The following is a 16,207-nucleotide window of genomic DNA, read 5'->3' as shown; positions in this document are numbered from 1 at the left end:
AGGACAGGAGCTTGAGATAACATGAATCACATTTTTGCTTTTTCTATTCTAAAGAAAAATTGGTTTATGGTCTCCCTGTACTACATAAATTCTGTAATTTTTTTAAGTAATGAGGCAGCACAGTTAGAAAACTCAAATAGTTCTAGAAAGGCACAAAATGCAGTTACAGATTTGCCACCTTAATGTGCACAAGGTAGCCACTTCTCAAGTTTCTTACAGAAATTTGGAAAAAAAGAGGCTGGCAGCTCTAAGGCACGTGCTTGAACAGTTAAGGCACACGTGTGGGATTTCACGTATGTGAAATGTCCAGAATTGGCCAATTTATGGATAGTAACAGGCAAAATTATACATATTTAAGTAGGTTAGCGGTTCATCGGGGCTAAGGGCAAGAAGGGTGCTATTAGGGACAGGATGGGCAGGGAAGAATGTTCTAAAATTGGACTGGTGGTGGTTGTGGCAGTTCACAGCCCTGTGAATGGACCGGAGAATAAATGAATCGGCCACTTTAAAGGGGGGAATGACATGCTATGTGTTTCATACCTCAATAAAACTGCTTCACAGAGCGAGGTGGCTGGCGTTTGGGAGGAAGTGGGCCTAGAAATGTCAGCAGAGGGCCTGATGGGGCAGGAGTCTGGACATCACTGGTGAGCTCGAAGTGTTTCAAACCTGGGGGTGGGGGCGGTGGTGGAGGTGGTCGCTGAGAAAGGGACAAGTGGGTTTGAGGAAGAGGGAGAGATTGGAAGGACAGTCAGGATGCAGGGCACCCAGTGACAAGGTGGAGAGTAGAGACCGGACGGAATCAGACCAGGCTTTGTAAGGAGTTAAACAGAAATCTTAGGTTTCTTTGTGAGGAAATAAGTAGCAAAAGCACCAGTACAGAGACCTGAATCAAACGCAAGTGCTGCTATTTGACCATGTTTTACTTATAGAAACAGTTTCACATGGTTCAACCTAGTGCCTGTTGGCTTGAGTAGCGAATGTTCTGCCAAGGCTACTAACGCGCACAGTGGGACAGGGCTAGAGAAAGGAGCAGCTCTCCCTAGAGCAGGAAATAAAGAGGAACTGTAGCTTTTTGTGAATATGGCAGTGAGTTTCCTTTAATCAAAGACAACCACGACAAATTCATTAACTATCAAAAGCTACATTTTACTAAAAACAATCTGTCTTTAAAAATGTTTAATCATACAATATATACAACACGTCCCGCTTTCTTTTCGTTCACGATTCACTTGAGTCCTAAAAAAAAAAAAAAAAGGGAAAACTACTGGTTAACAGTTTTTAAGTGATAAATGGAAAGTCGACTTAACATACATAGCTGAGACCCACTGGCTGGGCCCTCTTCAATGAGCAGAGCCCAGACCAACCCCATCATCTATCCAACGTGCTGCTATTTTGGGACAAGATTAAAGCAGGGCCTCCTTCGTGCAGGGGTTAAAATCTCAGCGCTATCAAGTTCTCGACAGCCTCTGCAGCATGAGTTCCATCCCCGGCCAGGGAGGTACCCACATGGCACAGCAGACCTCTCCTATCTTGCCCTGCTCTCCTCAGCAGTGTATTTCAGTCGGTCTGCCTGTTCTGTTCCCCACTCTGTCTCTGGCGAATCCTCTTACCCCCACACCTCTGGCCTAGACCCCAGTTCTTATGTGCATAAATAAATCTTAAAAAAAAATTAAAGCATGTATAACAAAGTTTATATTAAGTACTGAAAAACTCATTTTAACTCTCAAAATCACAGAAAATTTGAGCTTGGAAAAAAGGAGACTTCAGCAATGACCCAATCAAACTCCCCTCACCCACAGGCAGATTTATAGGTGAGGGAAATGAAAATGAGAGAGATTAAGTGACATCACTGGACATCAGAAAGGGCAGAAGCAGCAGAATCCCCACACCAGAACTACATCTGCTCTCCGATCTCTCCCTAGCGATGTTCCCCTTCATAAAAATGAACAATTATCTCCTAGCATAACTCAAAAATAAGAAATGCTCACTCACTAACATCATTCCAAGGTAATTCTGCCCTAATCCTCCTTTTCTGTTTTGTACTTTTGAAAAAACAAATCTAATGGGACAATGAACCAAAACTGATGGAAAAACTCAATACTCCACTGATGTACCTTACCAATTTATTGGGGCAGGGCCAAGCCAAACCAAGAACTAACACTTGCTCTGTCTCTTTCAACTGCAAAGCTTCAAAATATCCAAGTAATCAATTCCAAGAAGGAAACTGCAGGCCCCGGGCCTGCTCTGCCTTCCTCACCAGCCTCACAGTTCTAGGAATGGGGCACTAGTGGGAAGTGAAGAAGCAGGAAGGCCTGGAAAGCCAGGTACGTGTTAGTAAAAATGAGCATTGCCCCCCCAGGAAATGTTACCTTGGGTGGGCGTCACGCACTTAGCCTCTCCTGGCTCTGGCCTGAAGCAATCACGGGCTCTGAGATCTCAAAGGTCTTCACAATCTCCTGGCAGAGAATAAAAAACGTGTGGGCAGGGGATTCACCTTGCATGACAGAATGACGGACACGACTGCCAGGGCCAGGGGCAGAGCTTTACCTCCCAGTCGCGGTAACTCAGAGCTATAATTCCTTGATTCCTAATTTGGGTGCTTTGGTCAATTCCCTCACTTTCTTCATTAATACTAACAGGTTCTGTTTGAAAGAGAAAATTCGCAAAGGTTATGCAATCGGAAGAGGTAATCTGAGCAGAGACTGACAAAACATAGGACGGAAATCTCTATCGATTTCGTGGACTACTGACTTGTTATAGTGCTATTATTATGGTAGCAAGCCATGCCATGCGCTTCCATTAAAAAAAGCTAAGGTCTCGTCAGTTCAATATGAAACTGAGAATTTCAAAGTAAGAGTAACAGCAGTGAAAGTGATTCATTCGCTACAGGAAACCTTAGTGGGAAAAGAGTAATAGTAAGTATGAAATTACTGAACTAAAAATTAAAGATTGTCTCAGGAAGAGGAGGAGCTGGCAGCAGGGGAAAACAGAAGGAAACTACAATCATATCTGTAATTACAAACTTTCTGTTTGAGGGAAATGATAGGTGCTTGGTGCATCTTTACAGCAGTAGATGTTGAATTGATAGCAGTGAATTTATTTGGTTCACCCTATGGTTGTGTTTTCATCCAAACAAGCTATAGCACCGTAAAAGTTTATTACCGAAGATAAAAACTCAGTTGGGAAAACACATTGTATAAGCTCTAATAACAAGATATTTTCTCTAAGAGGAATTTTCTGAATGTAGTATCATTTACCTATTATTGGCAGACGGTCTTGGTCAAGTCTTATTCGTGCAAAACCATCCTAAAACACAAACATGTTTTTAGGAGAAGACCAACATTTAGATTCAAAACCTATAATCATTGGATGGAAAAAAAATCACTCAATTAGAAAATTCTGTTATCTCCAACAGTTGAAAATGTATAGCAATCATGAGATCCTATGAATGAGATTTTCCTGAAGTTTTCCCTTCATTTACGGGGTAGTTCCCAGGTTTCTATTCAGCTTTTACCCAGACAGAGCCCCCAGCCTGATGTTCTTTTACAACCCAGACTGCTACCTGTTTAACTGATTCAGGTTGACTTTTGACTATTTCACTTTTTATGATGCATAATTCTATCATTTATCATTGATAAAATATGCCTTTGATAACATTTTTGGAAAAATACCTTGGTCAATACAAGATTTTTGTCTAAGGTTAAAATCAAACTCTTCTCACACGTGCAGGAATGCAACTTGAGACCTGCCCATTCCTGAACAGGGCTTTTTTTTTTAGCCTTCTATTCTGAAGTCATTTCAACCCCCAGAGTTACAAGATTACCATAAAGACCTCCCCTATAATCTTTCCTTGGCTTCACCATCTGTTCACGTGTTGCCATTTATTTTGTCACTGTTTCGCTCTATATATTATATGATTACTCTTTCTGTGAGTAAGTCACAGACAACCTGCTCCTTTCCCTTTGGGGTTCATTTCATGAGAACAATCTTACTCGCTTACAGAACCTGACAATGATCCAACTGGGGAAATTCCACATTTATATTATGCCACTTAATCTACAGTTCCATATTCAAATTTTGCCAATTCTCTCTTGAATTTCTGAAAGGTAAAAAAGCACACAAATTTTAGCTAGTTTCCTCTGCCTATGTGTCAATTAATGTCTTATTACAATAGGTCTAAAATACTCACTGGTTAGTACAATACCTTTGTCAGCGCCTACCTACAGCTTTTATTATTTATCCTTTTATAGGCACACGAGCAATTAGAGAAATAATCTTAAATCTTACCCGTATAATGAAGGAAACGTGGAAGATGTTTTCCACAGTTCGGGGGAAAGAATGTGGATCAACCACAAAGTCAAAGAAAGACATAGGTGTATCCGCTGTAGAGAAAAGGGGGAAATTCTTCAAAATGGGAAAATGACTTTTGCTTGCCAGCAGTTCCAAGTGTTAGTCAGAGAGGAGAGAGGAAATGGATGCATCCTGGTGGGGTAGAGTAGATTCAGGCCATCCTGCCCAAGGGCAGTCAGGCACAGCAACTACATATCTGTTTGCCCTTGACCTGGCAGTCCTCTAACAAGTTGTCCTGTGGAGATATCAGGGGGAGCACATGGGCATGTGCCAAGATTTTTCACATTTAAGCAAGAATAAAATGCTACAAAGAACTTACTTGTCCACTAATGGATAATTGTTACATTTGTTCAGGAGACAGCCATACAAAGGGGATCACTGAAAACAGGGGGTGTGGAAGGCATGTAGCAGGAGACCATGCATACTATGATTAGTTTTGGAAAAAGCAACACAAAACCCCAAATCCCAACTACTTATGTGCATATTTTCACAACTGTCCTAAACAGAAAACATATACATTGTGTTTTATAAGTGGCCTCCTCTTGGGAGAGTGGGGGGTGGGGCAGGCACTGGACCTTTTACTTTTCTCACTTCCATAGCATGTTTCATTATGTAATGGAAAAAAATACCTCATCGTTTAAAAATAAAAATGAAAAGTGACTTCAAGTTCTCACATGGGATTTCTAAACCGGAAGCCTCCTTCAATACGTATCCCACAAAAGAATGAAAATGACTCAAACATCACGTACAATGGAAAATGCCTTTTAAACTCAAATCACTTCTCATGTTGTCTGAGAAATGCAAAGGGCCCCATCAGGGAACTCCGTGTCATACTTACGATCTTCTCGAAAATACGTTTGCAACAGCCCCAAGATTCTTTCTACTTCTTTTTCTGTTGCTTCCTGATGCGATTCTTCCATTCTGTTCAGCTGTAAATATAAAGTCAGTGTCAGCTGAGGAACCTATTTGCCAGCCTTGCAGCCTTATCTGTTCTCTCATGTACCTTACTGGGGATTGCTACCAATTTTTATCCCCATCTGAACATTTAGTTCTAAAACAAGGTTTTCCAGCTTCAGTTAACATTTGTATATTAATTTTTAGCAGAAGTGTAACATTACCAGATGGACTGTTGTCAGGTTGAGCTTAAAATAGCACAATTCAAAGTTTCTCCTCTGGAGATCTCAACCCCCAGGGGACATCTGCTAATGGCTGGAGCTGTTTTGGGTTGTGGGAGCTGCCTGGCACTTAGCAGGCAGTGGTCAGGGTGCAGTTAAGCACCCCAGAGTGCACAAGGCAGGCCTCTCAGCAAAGAGTTCTCCAGCCCCAATTGTCAAGGATGCAGCTGAGACACGCAGGCTCAGGAGAATGGATCCAAATCCAGGAGTGGTGAAAACAGTCAAGACAAGCAGTCAAGGCAATAAAATGTTTAAAGGCTTCAATAAAGTGTTTGACTGCCTGAACGTGACTCCAGACGCTAAAGCTTAGAAAAGACGGCCAGGATGCTCACACCTTATAGTAAAGGCTCTTTTAACTCGAGGCGCTTTCAAAAGCAACGGTAAGAAAAAAATAAATAACCAACCTGGGCAGGCATTGCTCGCTGCTCTTCAATCATGGGGACCTTCCTTGGCCGATCGGTTCGTGGCTTTGGCACAGGCAACTCTCCTTGTATTGAACCCAACCTAACGAAAAATATGCTTTCAGGCCTTGGTTTGTTTTTAAACAAACTAATTTCACTAAATGAAAGCAGTTCCCCTGATTTAGTCTAATTCAGACCAGGCATCAGTGATACGGAGCTGACATCAGACAAGATGCTTGTCAGCTCACACATCCTTTCTGCTTCGTTTTCACTCAGTACCTCCCTCCAAAGCCTTCATATTTTGCTCTCGACAGTGGCCCTGCCTGTGGTCTTCCCAGCTAGCCTTTTCTCTACTGTGCAAAGCCAAGTTCAGAGATCAGGGAAACATGAACAGGTAGGGGAAGAGAACGAACTAAAGTCTTGGGTTCACAGTCTGGGACTACGGAGCACACCTGTCTCAGGATAATTAGGATAGTGGCATGGGATTCCTTGCCCCTTTAGACTCCCTCCAGCTCCTACCCCCAAAGCCCTAATGCAGAAGATGTAAGTTATAGTAATAGATGCAGCAGGCGGAGGTCACGGCCAGAGAATAAGATCAGACTCGGGAGGTCAGTCTACTGGGGATGGGCAGAAATTCCTGCACGCAGGGCCATTTCAGCAAGCTATGGGGGCTCCAAGAGCTCTGGACTCGAGTACAGGGAGACAGGAAACCTGACCCTACACCCATACCACTGTTCTGAAAAGTGACCGGAAGCCTCTAAGTAAACCTCACTGGGAAAGATGAACGAAAGGACAGTGAGAACCGAGGGAGCGGTAAGCGCAAGGACACAAGGCTGTGAATCCTTCCTCGTGGCTGGAATGGGGTGGACAATGAAAGTTTAAGTCACACCACAAAAGGTTATCTCTAGATCCTAGGATTTCTGATAAGAGTCTAGAAAGCAATAAGAAATAAAGATTGGGATTCTATACTGTGGCAAATGCTGTAATATACTCCCACACACTCCCACACACACTCCCACTCACTCTGGTTCTGGCACCTTTGATATCAGAAGGTTAAAATTTATAAAGAGAGATGCCTGGCTCCACAACACAGACTGACCACATCTGCATCTCCAAAGCCTTCTGAGACACATCTCAGGAGATTTAGAAGAGGGAATCAGAATCGACAAACACCCAGGAAACCTATATCAGTTAAGGAAGACACAACGCAGGTGGCTGCATTAGAGAAAGTATCTACCAGGTACACAGCCAGGTACACAATGTATTCAAGGCTGTTGGACAAAAGACCCAGTAAGAGATGCTCTTATTTTCACATAGGACTGCGTTAGGAAATTAAAACCAAAAGACAATTTCATGCACATAGAGAAAAGCTTTTCAAAATTAGAGCTGTATCTAAAAAGGAACTGGGCAGTTTATGCGACAGTGACTCCAACAATTTCTAAATACAGGTCTGTGACCATCTAGCAAGGGATTATAAATAGCCCAGATATTGGTATAATCTTAACATACCCTCCATAGGGATGATCATTCTTCTACATGACAAGGATTTTAAAGATGATGAAACAAAGGCCCATATTTTTGTCACAGACCAAAACCTCCCTGGTAGGCAGCAAGGGCCAGGAGGGAGAACTGGTTGGCCCACAGCCTTTCTGGCTGAAATGATTCAGGATGAGGTCCCAACCACAGCCAGATTCTAGGGGCTTCTAAATCAAAGTTGAGAAAGTCTAAACAAAGACATCATGACCATCGCCTCTACAAAACAGCAAATTGGCTTTCGTCTCTACAATAAAAAGCAGTTTCAGGTTTACAAATGGCTGGTCTGTTGGATTTTGAAAGTAATCTTACAGAAAGTGGAATGTATGGGTTTTATTAAAGGTGTTTTCTGCTGTTTTGCCTGATATTTTCCAGGAGTCATAGACAATGAGTTCAAAGTCAGAACTATCTTCATCACGGATGAGTTCTTCAGCTTCTAGTGGATTTACACCCATATGCGTCAGCTGCAAAAAAGAAGAAAACAAAAAACCACAGTTAAGCCACAGGCAATCACCCACCACGTCCAATAATCTATCACTAAAGCATGGAGTCTGGAGGCAAAGCCTGTTTTTAGTGCCCTAACACTGGCTAACTGTCTTCTTATAAAGATAACCTTTTATATAAATTCTCATTGCCAAAGGTACAAAAGATTCCTCCATGCTCAAAGAACCTCTTGGTGAGAAAGTGAGATGGCCCCATGGGTCTTTGGCCAAGGTCTAGAGACATTTTGGTTGGGAGCCAGGTGCTACTAGCACCTAGTGGGTGAGACCAGGGTGCTGCTCAAATCCCACAAGGCACAGGACAGGTGCTGCAACAAAGACTTGCCCACCCCCAGTGTCCATACCATGAGGCTGAGGAGCCCTATTCTTTCCCCTGCAGGCCGAGGGGGTTTGGGACGCCAGAAGAACTAAGCCCGCTGGAAGGTCTGGGTCACAAGTAGCTCATTTTTAAAGTAGCAGCAAACCTGTATTAGCATAAAAATATAAAATCATATCCCTGATCAAAAGCTCCAGGGCAGAACAGGGACGTTTAGCTGGCTGGCCGATTTCCATATTTAGCCAGTCACCCAGAGACCTCGATTCAGACCTGGGGGGTGTCAACAGACCCAGGAGTAGTGGCGGAGTGTGGTGAGAGAACTGTCCACTCAAAACGGCCTTCCTGGGATGAGTGGACAGAAGTCTACTGTCCCTTCTATCTCAAACTATCAGAAAATGTATGATACTAAATTCACTTTCATGGAAGCATACTTTTGTGACATTATAAGATGCGTAGAAGTTATCAAATTAAAGTGGTAATATCATATAGAAACAATAATCCAAAAGCCCTCAGAAGGCTTAACCCTATCAAAGGCCATCAAACTTTGTAGAATAGAGAGATTATAGAGAGGATGAGAGCCCCCCCAATTCTCCGGCCACCCCTTCCTGCAGCCCACACTCGCAGGAGGGCATTTCCACTTTTGTCTGGTCAAACCTTACCGTCTATTTGGTATTACACTTAAAGAGCCCCCCTAACCCCGCCTTTACCAGCCCCCTCAAGCTGGACAGCTCTTAATTTCAGGTTTTTAACAGAATACATTAAGACTTCTAGAATTTATTTTGGTATGCTAAAGGAGAAAGCTTACTCTGATAACTAAAAGTAACATTTAAAAAGAGAATACAACTCACTTTATTTATGGAGTTGTATTAGTGGCATCTAAGTGCATTATACTCCACAATAGAGACGTTAACAAAAATTTTAAGGTCTTAAATTTTAGTAAGTTTGAATTTTTAAAAAGTTAAAATTTGAAAAAGAGCAAAAATCTCATTTACCTCATACCGCTACAGAACAGTTCACAGATCTAGTCAGATCTCAAGGGGCTAAACTGTTTTAATAACCATTTCACAAACATCCAGTTAGAAATTGAACATCCAGGGGCCTCCCCGGTTGTGCAGCGGGTTGAGCGCAGCACTGTGAAGCTGGCCGCAGCCTCTGCAGCGCGGGTTCGATTCCCGGCCGGCCAGGGAAATTCCCACATGGCGCACAGACCTCTCCTGTCACAACCGCTGCTCCCTTCAGCAGTCTTTTCAGTCCATCTGCCTATTCTGGTCCCCGGTCTGTCTCTGGTGAATTTTTTCACCCTCCCACACCTCTGGCCTGTACCCCAGCTCTTGCATAAATAAATAAATCTTTAAAAAAAAAATTCAATATCCATGCAGAGATACAAGGACAGAGGTTGACTCTGAGCCCAACCAAGGAGACAGAAGACCACCGTGTAAGACACAGGGTCCGGATCGCTGTGTTTCTGGTGACCCTCTCAAGGGAAAGTTTTAAAATTTCAAGTTTGACAAGCACGCAAACATAGTATGAGGCAAGGAAATGTGAAGCAACAATAAAACGGAAAACAACCAAAAAAGCAAAACCCCAATTACGCTGGCATGGTTCTGAAATAGTGTCAAAGAAAGACCAAAACCTGTCCGTGCCCCAGGCAACGTCTCACTGAGCTCTGCCACCAGCCACGTGGGCTTTCTCTCAACCCAGGGCAAGGGCCGCTGAGAATGAGCTGGGGTGCGGACGAGCCCACGGTGATGACAGTCCAGCACAGTCTTCTTAGCCAAGTTCAAACTGCCCTAGGCCCCAGCCCAATTCCACCATGGAGTTCTACCTTCATGTGTCCCTTTCGGTTACCTCTCTGGGAAAACTGGACACCAAACAAAAGGAAAACAAGATGTTAAAACCATTTGCACGTGGATACAACTAGATTGTACAAATGTGACAGAGGAAACGTTTCCCGTTCAGCCACGGTAGCTCTGGGCCTCCCCGATGGTGCAGCGGGTTGAGTGCTGCACTGTGAGGCTGTCCGCAGTCTCTGTAGCGCAGGTTCGATTCCCCGCCAGCCAGGGAGAAACCCACATGGTGTGGCAGCCCTCTCCTGCCTCGCCCGCTGCTCCCCTCAGCAGTGTCTTTGGTCCGTCTGCCTGTTCTGCTCCCCACTCTCTCTGGTGAATCCTCTCACCCTCCCATGCCTCTGACCTGTACCCCGGTTCTTGTATAGATAAATAAGTCTTTAAAAAAAGTAAAATACAAAAAGTCCTCTTAAAAAAAAAAAGAGAGACACGGTAGCTCTGATCTTACCAGCGTTTCAACGTATCTCAGCATGTCAAACGAGTTCAAATCAGAACGTAGCTGCTTTGCTTTCTCTTTGCCCAAATCTGAAGCCAAAACAAGAAACTGGGCATCCAGAACAGCTTCTCTGGCTCGGGACACTATTCAAAGAAGGAAAATACATATATGACAAAATACATACACAGCAGCCACAGGTATTTTCCCCAAGTTTCCAATGACTTACTTGCCATTTCCACCGGGCCAAAATCAATCTCCGACTTACCCTTCTGCCCTTAAAAACTGACCCCCTCCCTCAACTCACCAAACCCTCCATGCGAAGCTGACCAGCGTTCCTAAAAACCAGCTCTCTCCAGTTTTCCCACTTCTGGGAGCCACACCACCGTCTCGTAACAACCCAGTGTAACACGCTCTGCTAGGGTTAACTAGCTTCCCCTTGTGCCCCAGGAAGGCATCCTCGTCACCCCATCGCCAGCACTGAGGTCAGCGGAGCTGAGTGCCCTGTGCTGCGAGTAGACAAGGAGCCTGAAGAGAAACAACAGCCAAGTGCTGGGCCAAGCAGACGGTCTGCAGGCCGCACAGCAGGGACCTCTGAGGGGATGGTCAGGGTGGCTTGACAGAGGACAGAGGATTTAATGTGAGCTATACAGGGGGAAAGAGAAATAAAAGGAGACAAGAAGGAAGTCAAAGGGAAACCGAGGACAAAGTTTAAGGGAGGAGATAGGGTCCCACTGGAAACAGCAGGCCCGGGGGGCTGGGCTTCAGCAGACCCATGGGGCCAGGGGAGGGTGGGGTGCTCTGGGAGCCCCTGTGAAGGCAAACTGAAAAGGCCAAAGAAACCCACACGGCAGAGCTCAAGTACAAAACACCCCAGCCTAGCTGGCTCCCAAGGCCTTTCACCTGAATCACCGATTTCCTGAAGATTCCCCAGGCTGGTAAATTTGTCAGCTCCAGTTTTTGATTTCCCCCCCCTTAATCTTATTTCGGGAAAGCTCACTAGAACTGACAGATTCAAGAGGAGCAGATCCTGGGCCATTCTAGAAAGCTCTCGCCCTTGGCCTCAAGGCCCATGGGGAGAGGAGAGCAAGTCTCCATACCACGGCGGCTTAATGGCTCTCCAGGGTAAAACTGGGACCCGATCCATGAACACCAGGATTCCTGTGAGCCGGCCAGCACCTGGGGCCCAGTCATTAGCGGGGAATCCAGCCAGCACCGTGGGAACAGCAGAGGGGGTGGGTCGGGAACGAACTTACTCCCAGAACAGGGAACGCGCAACAGTGGCCAAGAGCACACGGCCTGAGCTGAGTGAGGGCCAGAAGGAAAGGTAGAGGGCGAGGAGGGACTTAATGGGGTGAAAGGGAAGTATGGGTTCCTGGAGGCTTTGATGAGGCCTACGTGAGAGTTGCTGAGCAAACGTGAGACCAAGACAGGAAGGGAAAAGAGGCCACAGCCATAGATCTGAGAGCAGAGATAGGAAAGCATTCAGAGGAGACATTTCAACACTAGGAAGACGAGAAATAAAGGTTCTGATGCGCCAAGAACATGAGGGATTGCGGGTTCGGAGTTCGGACACTTCTTTGCTGCCCTGTTTATTGCAGTTTCTCCCTTCCTGCACAACTGTTAAAGGAGGGGCTTAGAGGGACACGTGTTTGAGGGTCTTCACTCCATGCCAACATCGGGGCGTCCCCAACTCTGTCATCAAACAGAGAGATTGCTGCTCCACTAACACCACCGCTGCCAAGGTTGATTTCAAAGCCCCTTCCCATGGCCTACAACTCCGGGGCCTGGGATTTGTCTCTCACATGCCCCAGGTTGGGTTACAGGTGGGCCAAAACACAAAGGGTAAGTGGTCAAGGAGCTTCAGAGGAGCAGGTGGAGGCTGGAAGAAGGACAGGAAAAGGAAGCCAGGTCAGGGCCCTGCCCAGGCCTCTCCCTAAGCCACCCACGCAGGCGGTGGATCCTGGGAATGGAGCGGGAGCCACAGCAGGAAGATGGTGGAGCGAACAAGAAAAGTCCTCCAGCTTAGCAGGCAGCAGAACCACTGCAGGCTTCTTAACACATGTGGCCGCTGCTCCCTCAGCATCTTGTAAAGACTAGTTGAGGCTTAGGGGATGCAACAAGTTCTATCCTTGCTACAATGAAAACAGTTTCAGCAGAAACAAAAACCAAAGCACTGGTATAAACGAGGGAATTGAAGGATGCCCACCACGTGGCCCGCTCCTAAAACTCTGCAAAATGATGCCAAGGGGCCTGTGACCAGGCACTGCCATTCCCCAAATGACCAATTACCTCCGTTAAACAGAGTGTTGGCCTCTTCGAGGGCCTCCGTCAATTTGTCGCTGGCATTCAGTATATCCTCTCGGTTTTCTATTTGAAAAAAGAAAATTGCAAGTTTAGGGAAACGTGCGCATCACCCCCTGACGCGTCGTGGGCAAAGCGACGGCCAGTAGCCATGAAGTCCAGCAGCTCCTGGGCGACTGCTTTAGCTCTTCCACCCAGACAGCTCAGAAAGAGCAAGGAGGCGCCCCGCTGAGCGGCAGCAACTTTCAAAGGAGACCCTGGCGCCCCTAACCTGCACCCCAAGGGCTCCCCGGGCAGGCTCGGAGCGGCGCTGCGCAGGGAGCGGTTGTCCACCTTCACCAGCCCGGGAAGCGCGGAAGGCCCCACGGCGCCCCCGGGTTTCCGAGAGGGCGGGTCCGGGGTGGGGTGCGAGGGTTTGCATGTGTGACACTTCTGGGGCGCCGCTGTCCCTGCCGGGCGGGCAGCTCGGCAGCTCGCCGGGCGCCTGGCGGTCAGGCCAGCAGGCCGGGGTGGGGGCCCCGCCTGTGCGCCCGGCTGGCCGCCCGCGCCTGCCCGGCCTCCCGCTGGGTGGTGCTGCCCCTCGGGGGCCGGCGCGCCCCCGCCAAGGTCGTGCAGCTCGATCGGCACGACAGATGGGGAAGCCCTGGGCGAGCCAATCGGGGCGCGGCCGGGCGGCGCGGGGGGCCGGCGCCGCTGACCCCCGGCTGCGCGGGGCCTGCGCGCTGCACCTGCCCGCGCCCCGCGCCCGCGCCCCCGCGCCCCCGCGCCCGCGCCCCGCGCCCCGCGCCCCACGCCCCGCGCCCCGCCTTACGTTGGACCGAGTTGATGAGCGCGCGGTACTGATGGCGGATCTGGCGGCACAGGCCGTGGTCCGTCTCCGCCTCCAGGCTGGCCGGGTCCAGCAGCTCGTCCCCCGAGTCCGACGGCTCTGCCTCCTCCGGGCTCGGGCGCGCCGGGGCCTCCCTGCGCTCGGGCGCGGCGCCGCGGCGGGACGCGGGCGACAGCGGGGACCGCGAGCGGGAGCGGGAGCGGGTGCGGTCGCGGTGCGGGTCGCGGGCCCGGCCCCGGCCCTCCGCCCGGCGGCCGCTGCTGTCCCCCGACATCGCGCCGCGCCTGCAACTTCGGGCGGCGGAAGTTCGCGCCAGAAACTGAAACCCCGGCGGCGCGAGCGCCCGTCCCCGCGGAGCGCGCCCCGGCCCGCGCGGCCACAGCGACGCCAGTGGCGGGAGGCCGGGGCCGGCGGCGGGCGCGGGCGGGGTCGGGGGGGGCGGGGGAGCGCCCCGACGCCGCCCGCCCCGCGCCCCCCGCCCCGGCCCGGGCCGCCGCCCCGCGCGCCTTGGACGCTCAGGCCTCTCCTGGGGGCTCTCTGGCTCCCCAGGACACCCCCGCAGCATCCCGGCGCGGCCCCCGGGGCCTGTGGGTGCACCCGGGCCTCCGCCGTCGGGCAGGGCCGGCCTGGACTCGGGGGCCAGCGCCCCGTCAGACCCCGCCCCGGGACCCCAGTCCCCGGCCTCGTCGCGGGCATCGAAGCGCGTCAGCCTGCGGCTGGGCCCGCTCCGAGGACGCGAGCGCAGCCCCGAGTTGAAGGCTTGCCTGGCTTTCGCGGTCACAGTGACCTGGCCCGGCCGACTCTTCCGAGCAGCGGCTGCACGTCCGTGTGGGCAGAGAGCTCGCGAGCGAAAACGCTCAACTACCTGTGAAAGGTCCGAGAGCGAGGGGCTATACTCAGTATAGTTTTATTTTAGTTTTTAAGATTTATTTATTTATGCACGCACTGGGTACAGTCAGAAGCGCGGGAGGGTGAGAGAATTCACCAGAGCCAGAGCGGGGAGCAGAGCAGGCAGAAGGACCGAAGGACACTGCTGAGGGGAGCAGCGGGCGGCAGGAGAGGTCTGCGCGCCATGTGGGACCCTCACCCAGTGGCCGGGGATCGAACCTGCGCTGCAGAGGCTGCGGGCAGCTTCACAGCCCAGCGCTCAACCGCCTGTGCCAGCAGGGGAGGCCCTCAGTATAGTTTTAAAGACACATGTCTGAATTGCATTCCAGGTATTTTGGGTTGTGTTGCAAACGCTGGTTTCAAAAAGTTCTCTTTGGTGCTGAGAACAGATCGTCTCCACGGGACAGTGTTTTAGGTTGAGTTACTACACAGACCTACAAGTCAGTAGGTCTGGGCAGGGACCTCTGATCAGCCACATCTATCGCCCAGGTGATACAGACGCTGCTGAGCTCAGACACGCTTAGAAGCAAGACCTAGGAGCTGCAGGGCAATGTAAATAGGTTAGCATTCTCATTCCATCAAACTCACACTTTTTTTTTTTTAAAGATTTATTTATTTATTTATTTATTTATTTATTTATTTATTTATTTATTTATTTATACAAGCACTGGGTACAGTCAGAAGCGCGGGAGGGTGAGAGAATTCACCAGAGCCAGAGCGGGGAGCAGAGCAGGCAGAAGGACCGAAGGACACTGCTGAGGGGAGCAGCGGGCGGCAGGAGAGGTCTGCGCGCCCTGTGGGACCCTCCTCCGTGGCCGGGGAGCAGCCGGGGATCGAACCGGCGCTGCAGAGGCTGCGGGCAGCTTCGCAACCCAGCGCTCAATAGCTGCACCACCGGGGAGGCCCAAACTTACACTTTTATTTTTTTTTTTTATTTTTTATTTTTTTATTTTTTTTATTTTTTTTAAATTTTTTAAGAGGCATGTTTTATTTATTTATTTATTTGTTTGTTTGTTTGTTTATACATGCACTGGGTACAGTCAGAAGCGCGGGAGGGTGAGAGAATTCACCAGAGCCAGAGCGGGGAGCAGAGCAGGCAGAAGGACCGAAGTACACTGTTGAGGGGAGCAGCGGGCGGCAGGAGAGGTCTGCGCGCCATGTGGGACCCTCCTCCGGTGGCCGGGGAGCAGCCGGGGATCGAACCGGCGCCACAGAGGCCGCGGGCAGCTTCGCAACCCAGCGCTCAACCGCTGCGCCATCGGGGAGGCCCCAAACTTACACTTTTAAAGTAGACCCGCAATGATTGTTGTTAGAGTGACAACCACCACCACGGTCAAGTTCAGAACATAGTCAACACCTAGAGACAAGTGTACCTACTGGTCTCGCCCGTTCCCGTTGGCAGTCACCCACCCCACCAGGCCCCGGGTCTGCTAACCTACTTTCCGTTTCTACAGACTTGCTTGTTCTGGACACTGACACCAGGAAGAGCTTTTGCTTCTTATTCCTTCACTCATCTACTAGTGCAAGTGTCGCCTGGGTGCTCTCTGCTACACTCACTCTTTGAAGCTTCAGTTGCCCCGAACTTGGCAGCTGGGAGCCCCTTCCAAGTGTCCGCACTGTCATTTCATGCC

General features: G+C 49.1%; 1 protein-coding gene across 1 annotated transcript; it reads right to left on the bottom strand.

Annotated features, from left to right (window-relative positions):
• Window positions 1–978: 978 nt before the first annotated feature.
• Window positions 979–13,962, bottom strand: NSMCE4A (NSE4 homolog A, SMC5-SMC6 complex component; the record flags this gene model as incomplete). The annotated part of the gene is made up of 11 exons (XM_084245163.1): window positions 979–1,236; window positions 2,370–2,456; window positions 2,548–2,642; window positions 3,258–3,306; window positions 4,288–4,382; window positions 5,189–5,279; window positions 5,930–6,029; window positions 7,772–7,923; window positions 10,571–10,701; window positions 12,848–12,925; window positions 13,671–13,962. 10 exons carry the CDS (start codon window positions 13,960–13,962, stop codon window positions 2,382–2,384), a joined length of 1,158 nt encoding a protein of 385 aa, XP_084101289.1. The 3' UTR covers window positions 979–1,236; window positions 2,370–2,381.
• Between the last annotated feature and the right edge of the window lie 2,245 nt (window positions 13,963–16,207).

Source organism: Talpa europaea (genome assembly GCF_964194135.1).
Source record: "Talpa europaea genome assembly, chromosome: 10".
Taxonomy (NCBI): Eukaryota; Metazoa; Chordata; class Mammalia; order Eulipotyphla; family Talpidae; genus Talpa; species Talpa europaea.
The sequence above is the reverse complement of the archived record's forward strand: the minus strand, read 5'-3'. Positions and strand labels throughout refer to the sequence as shown.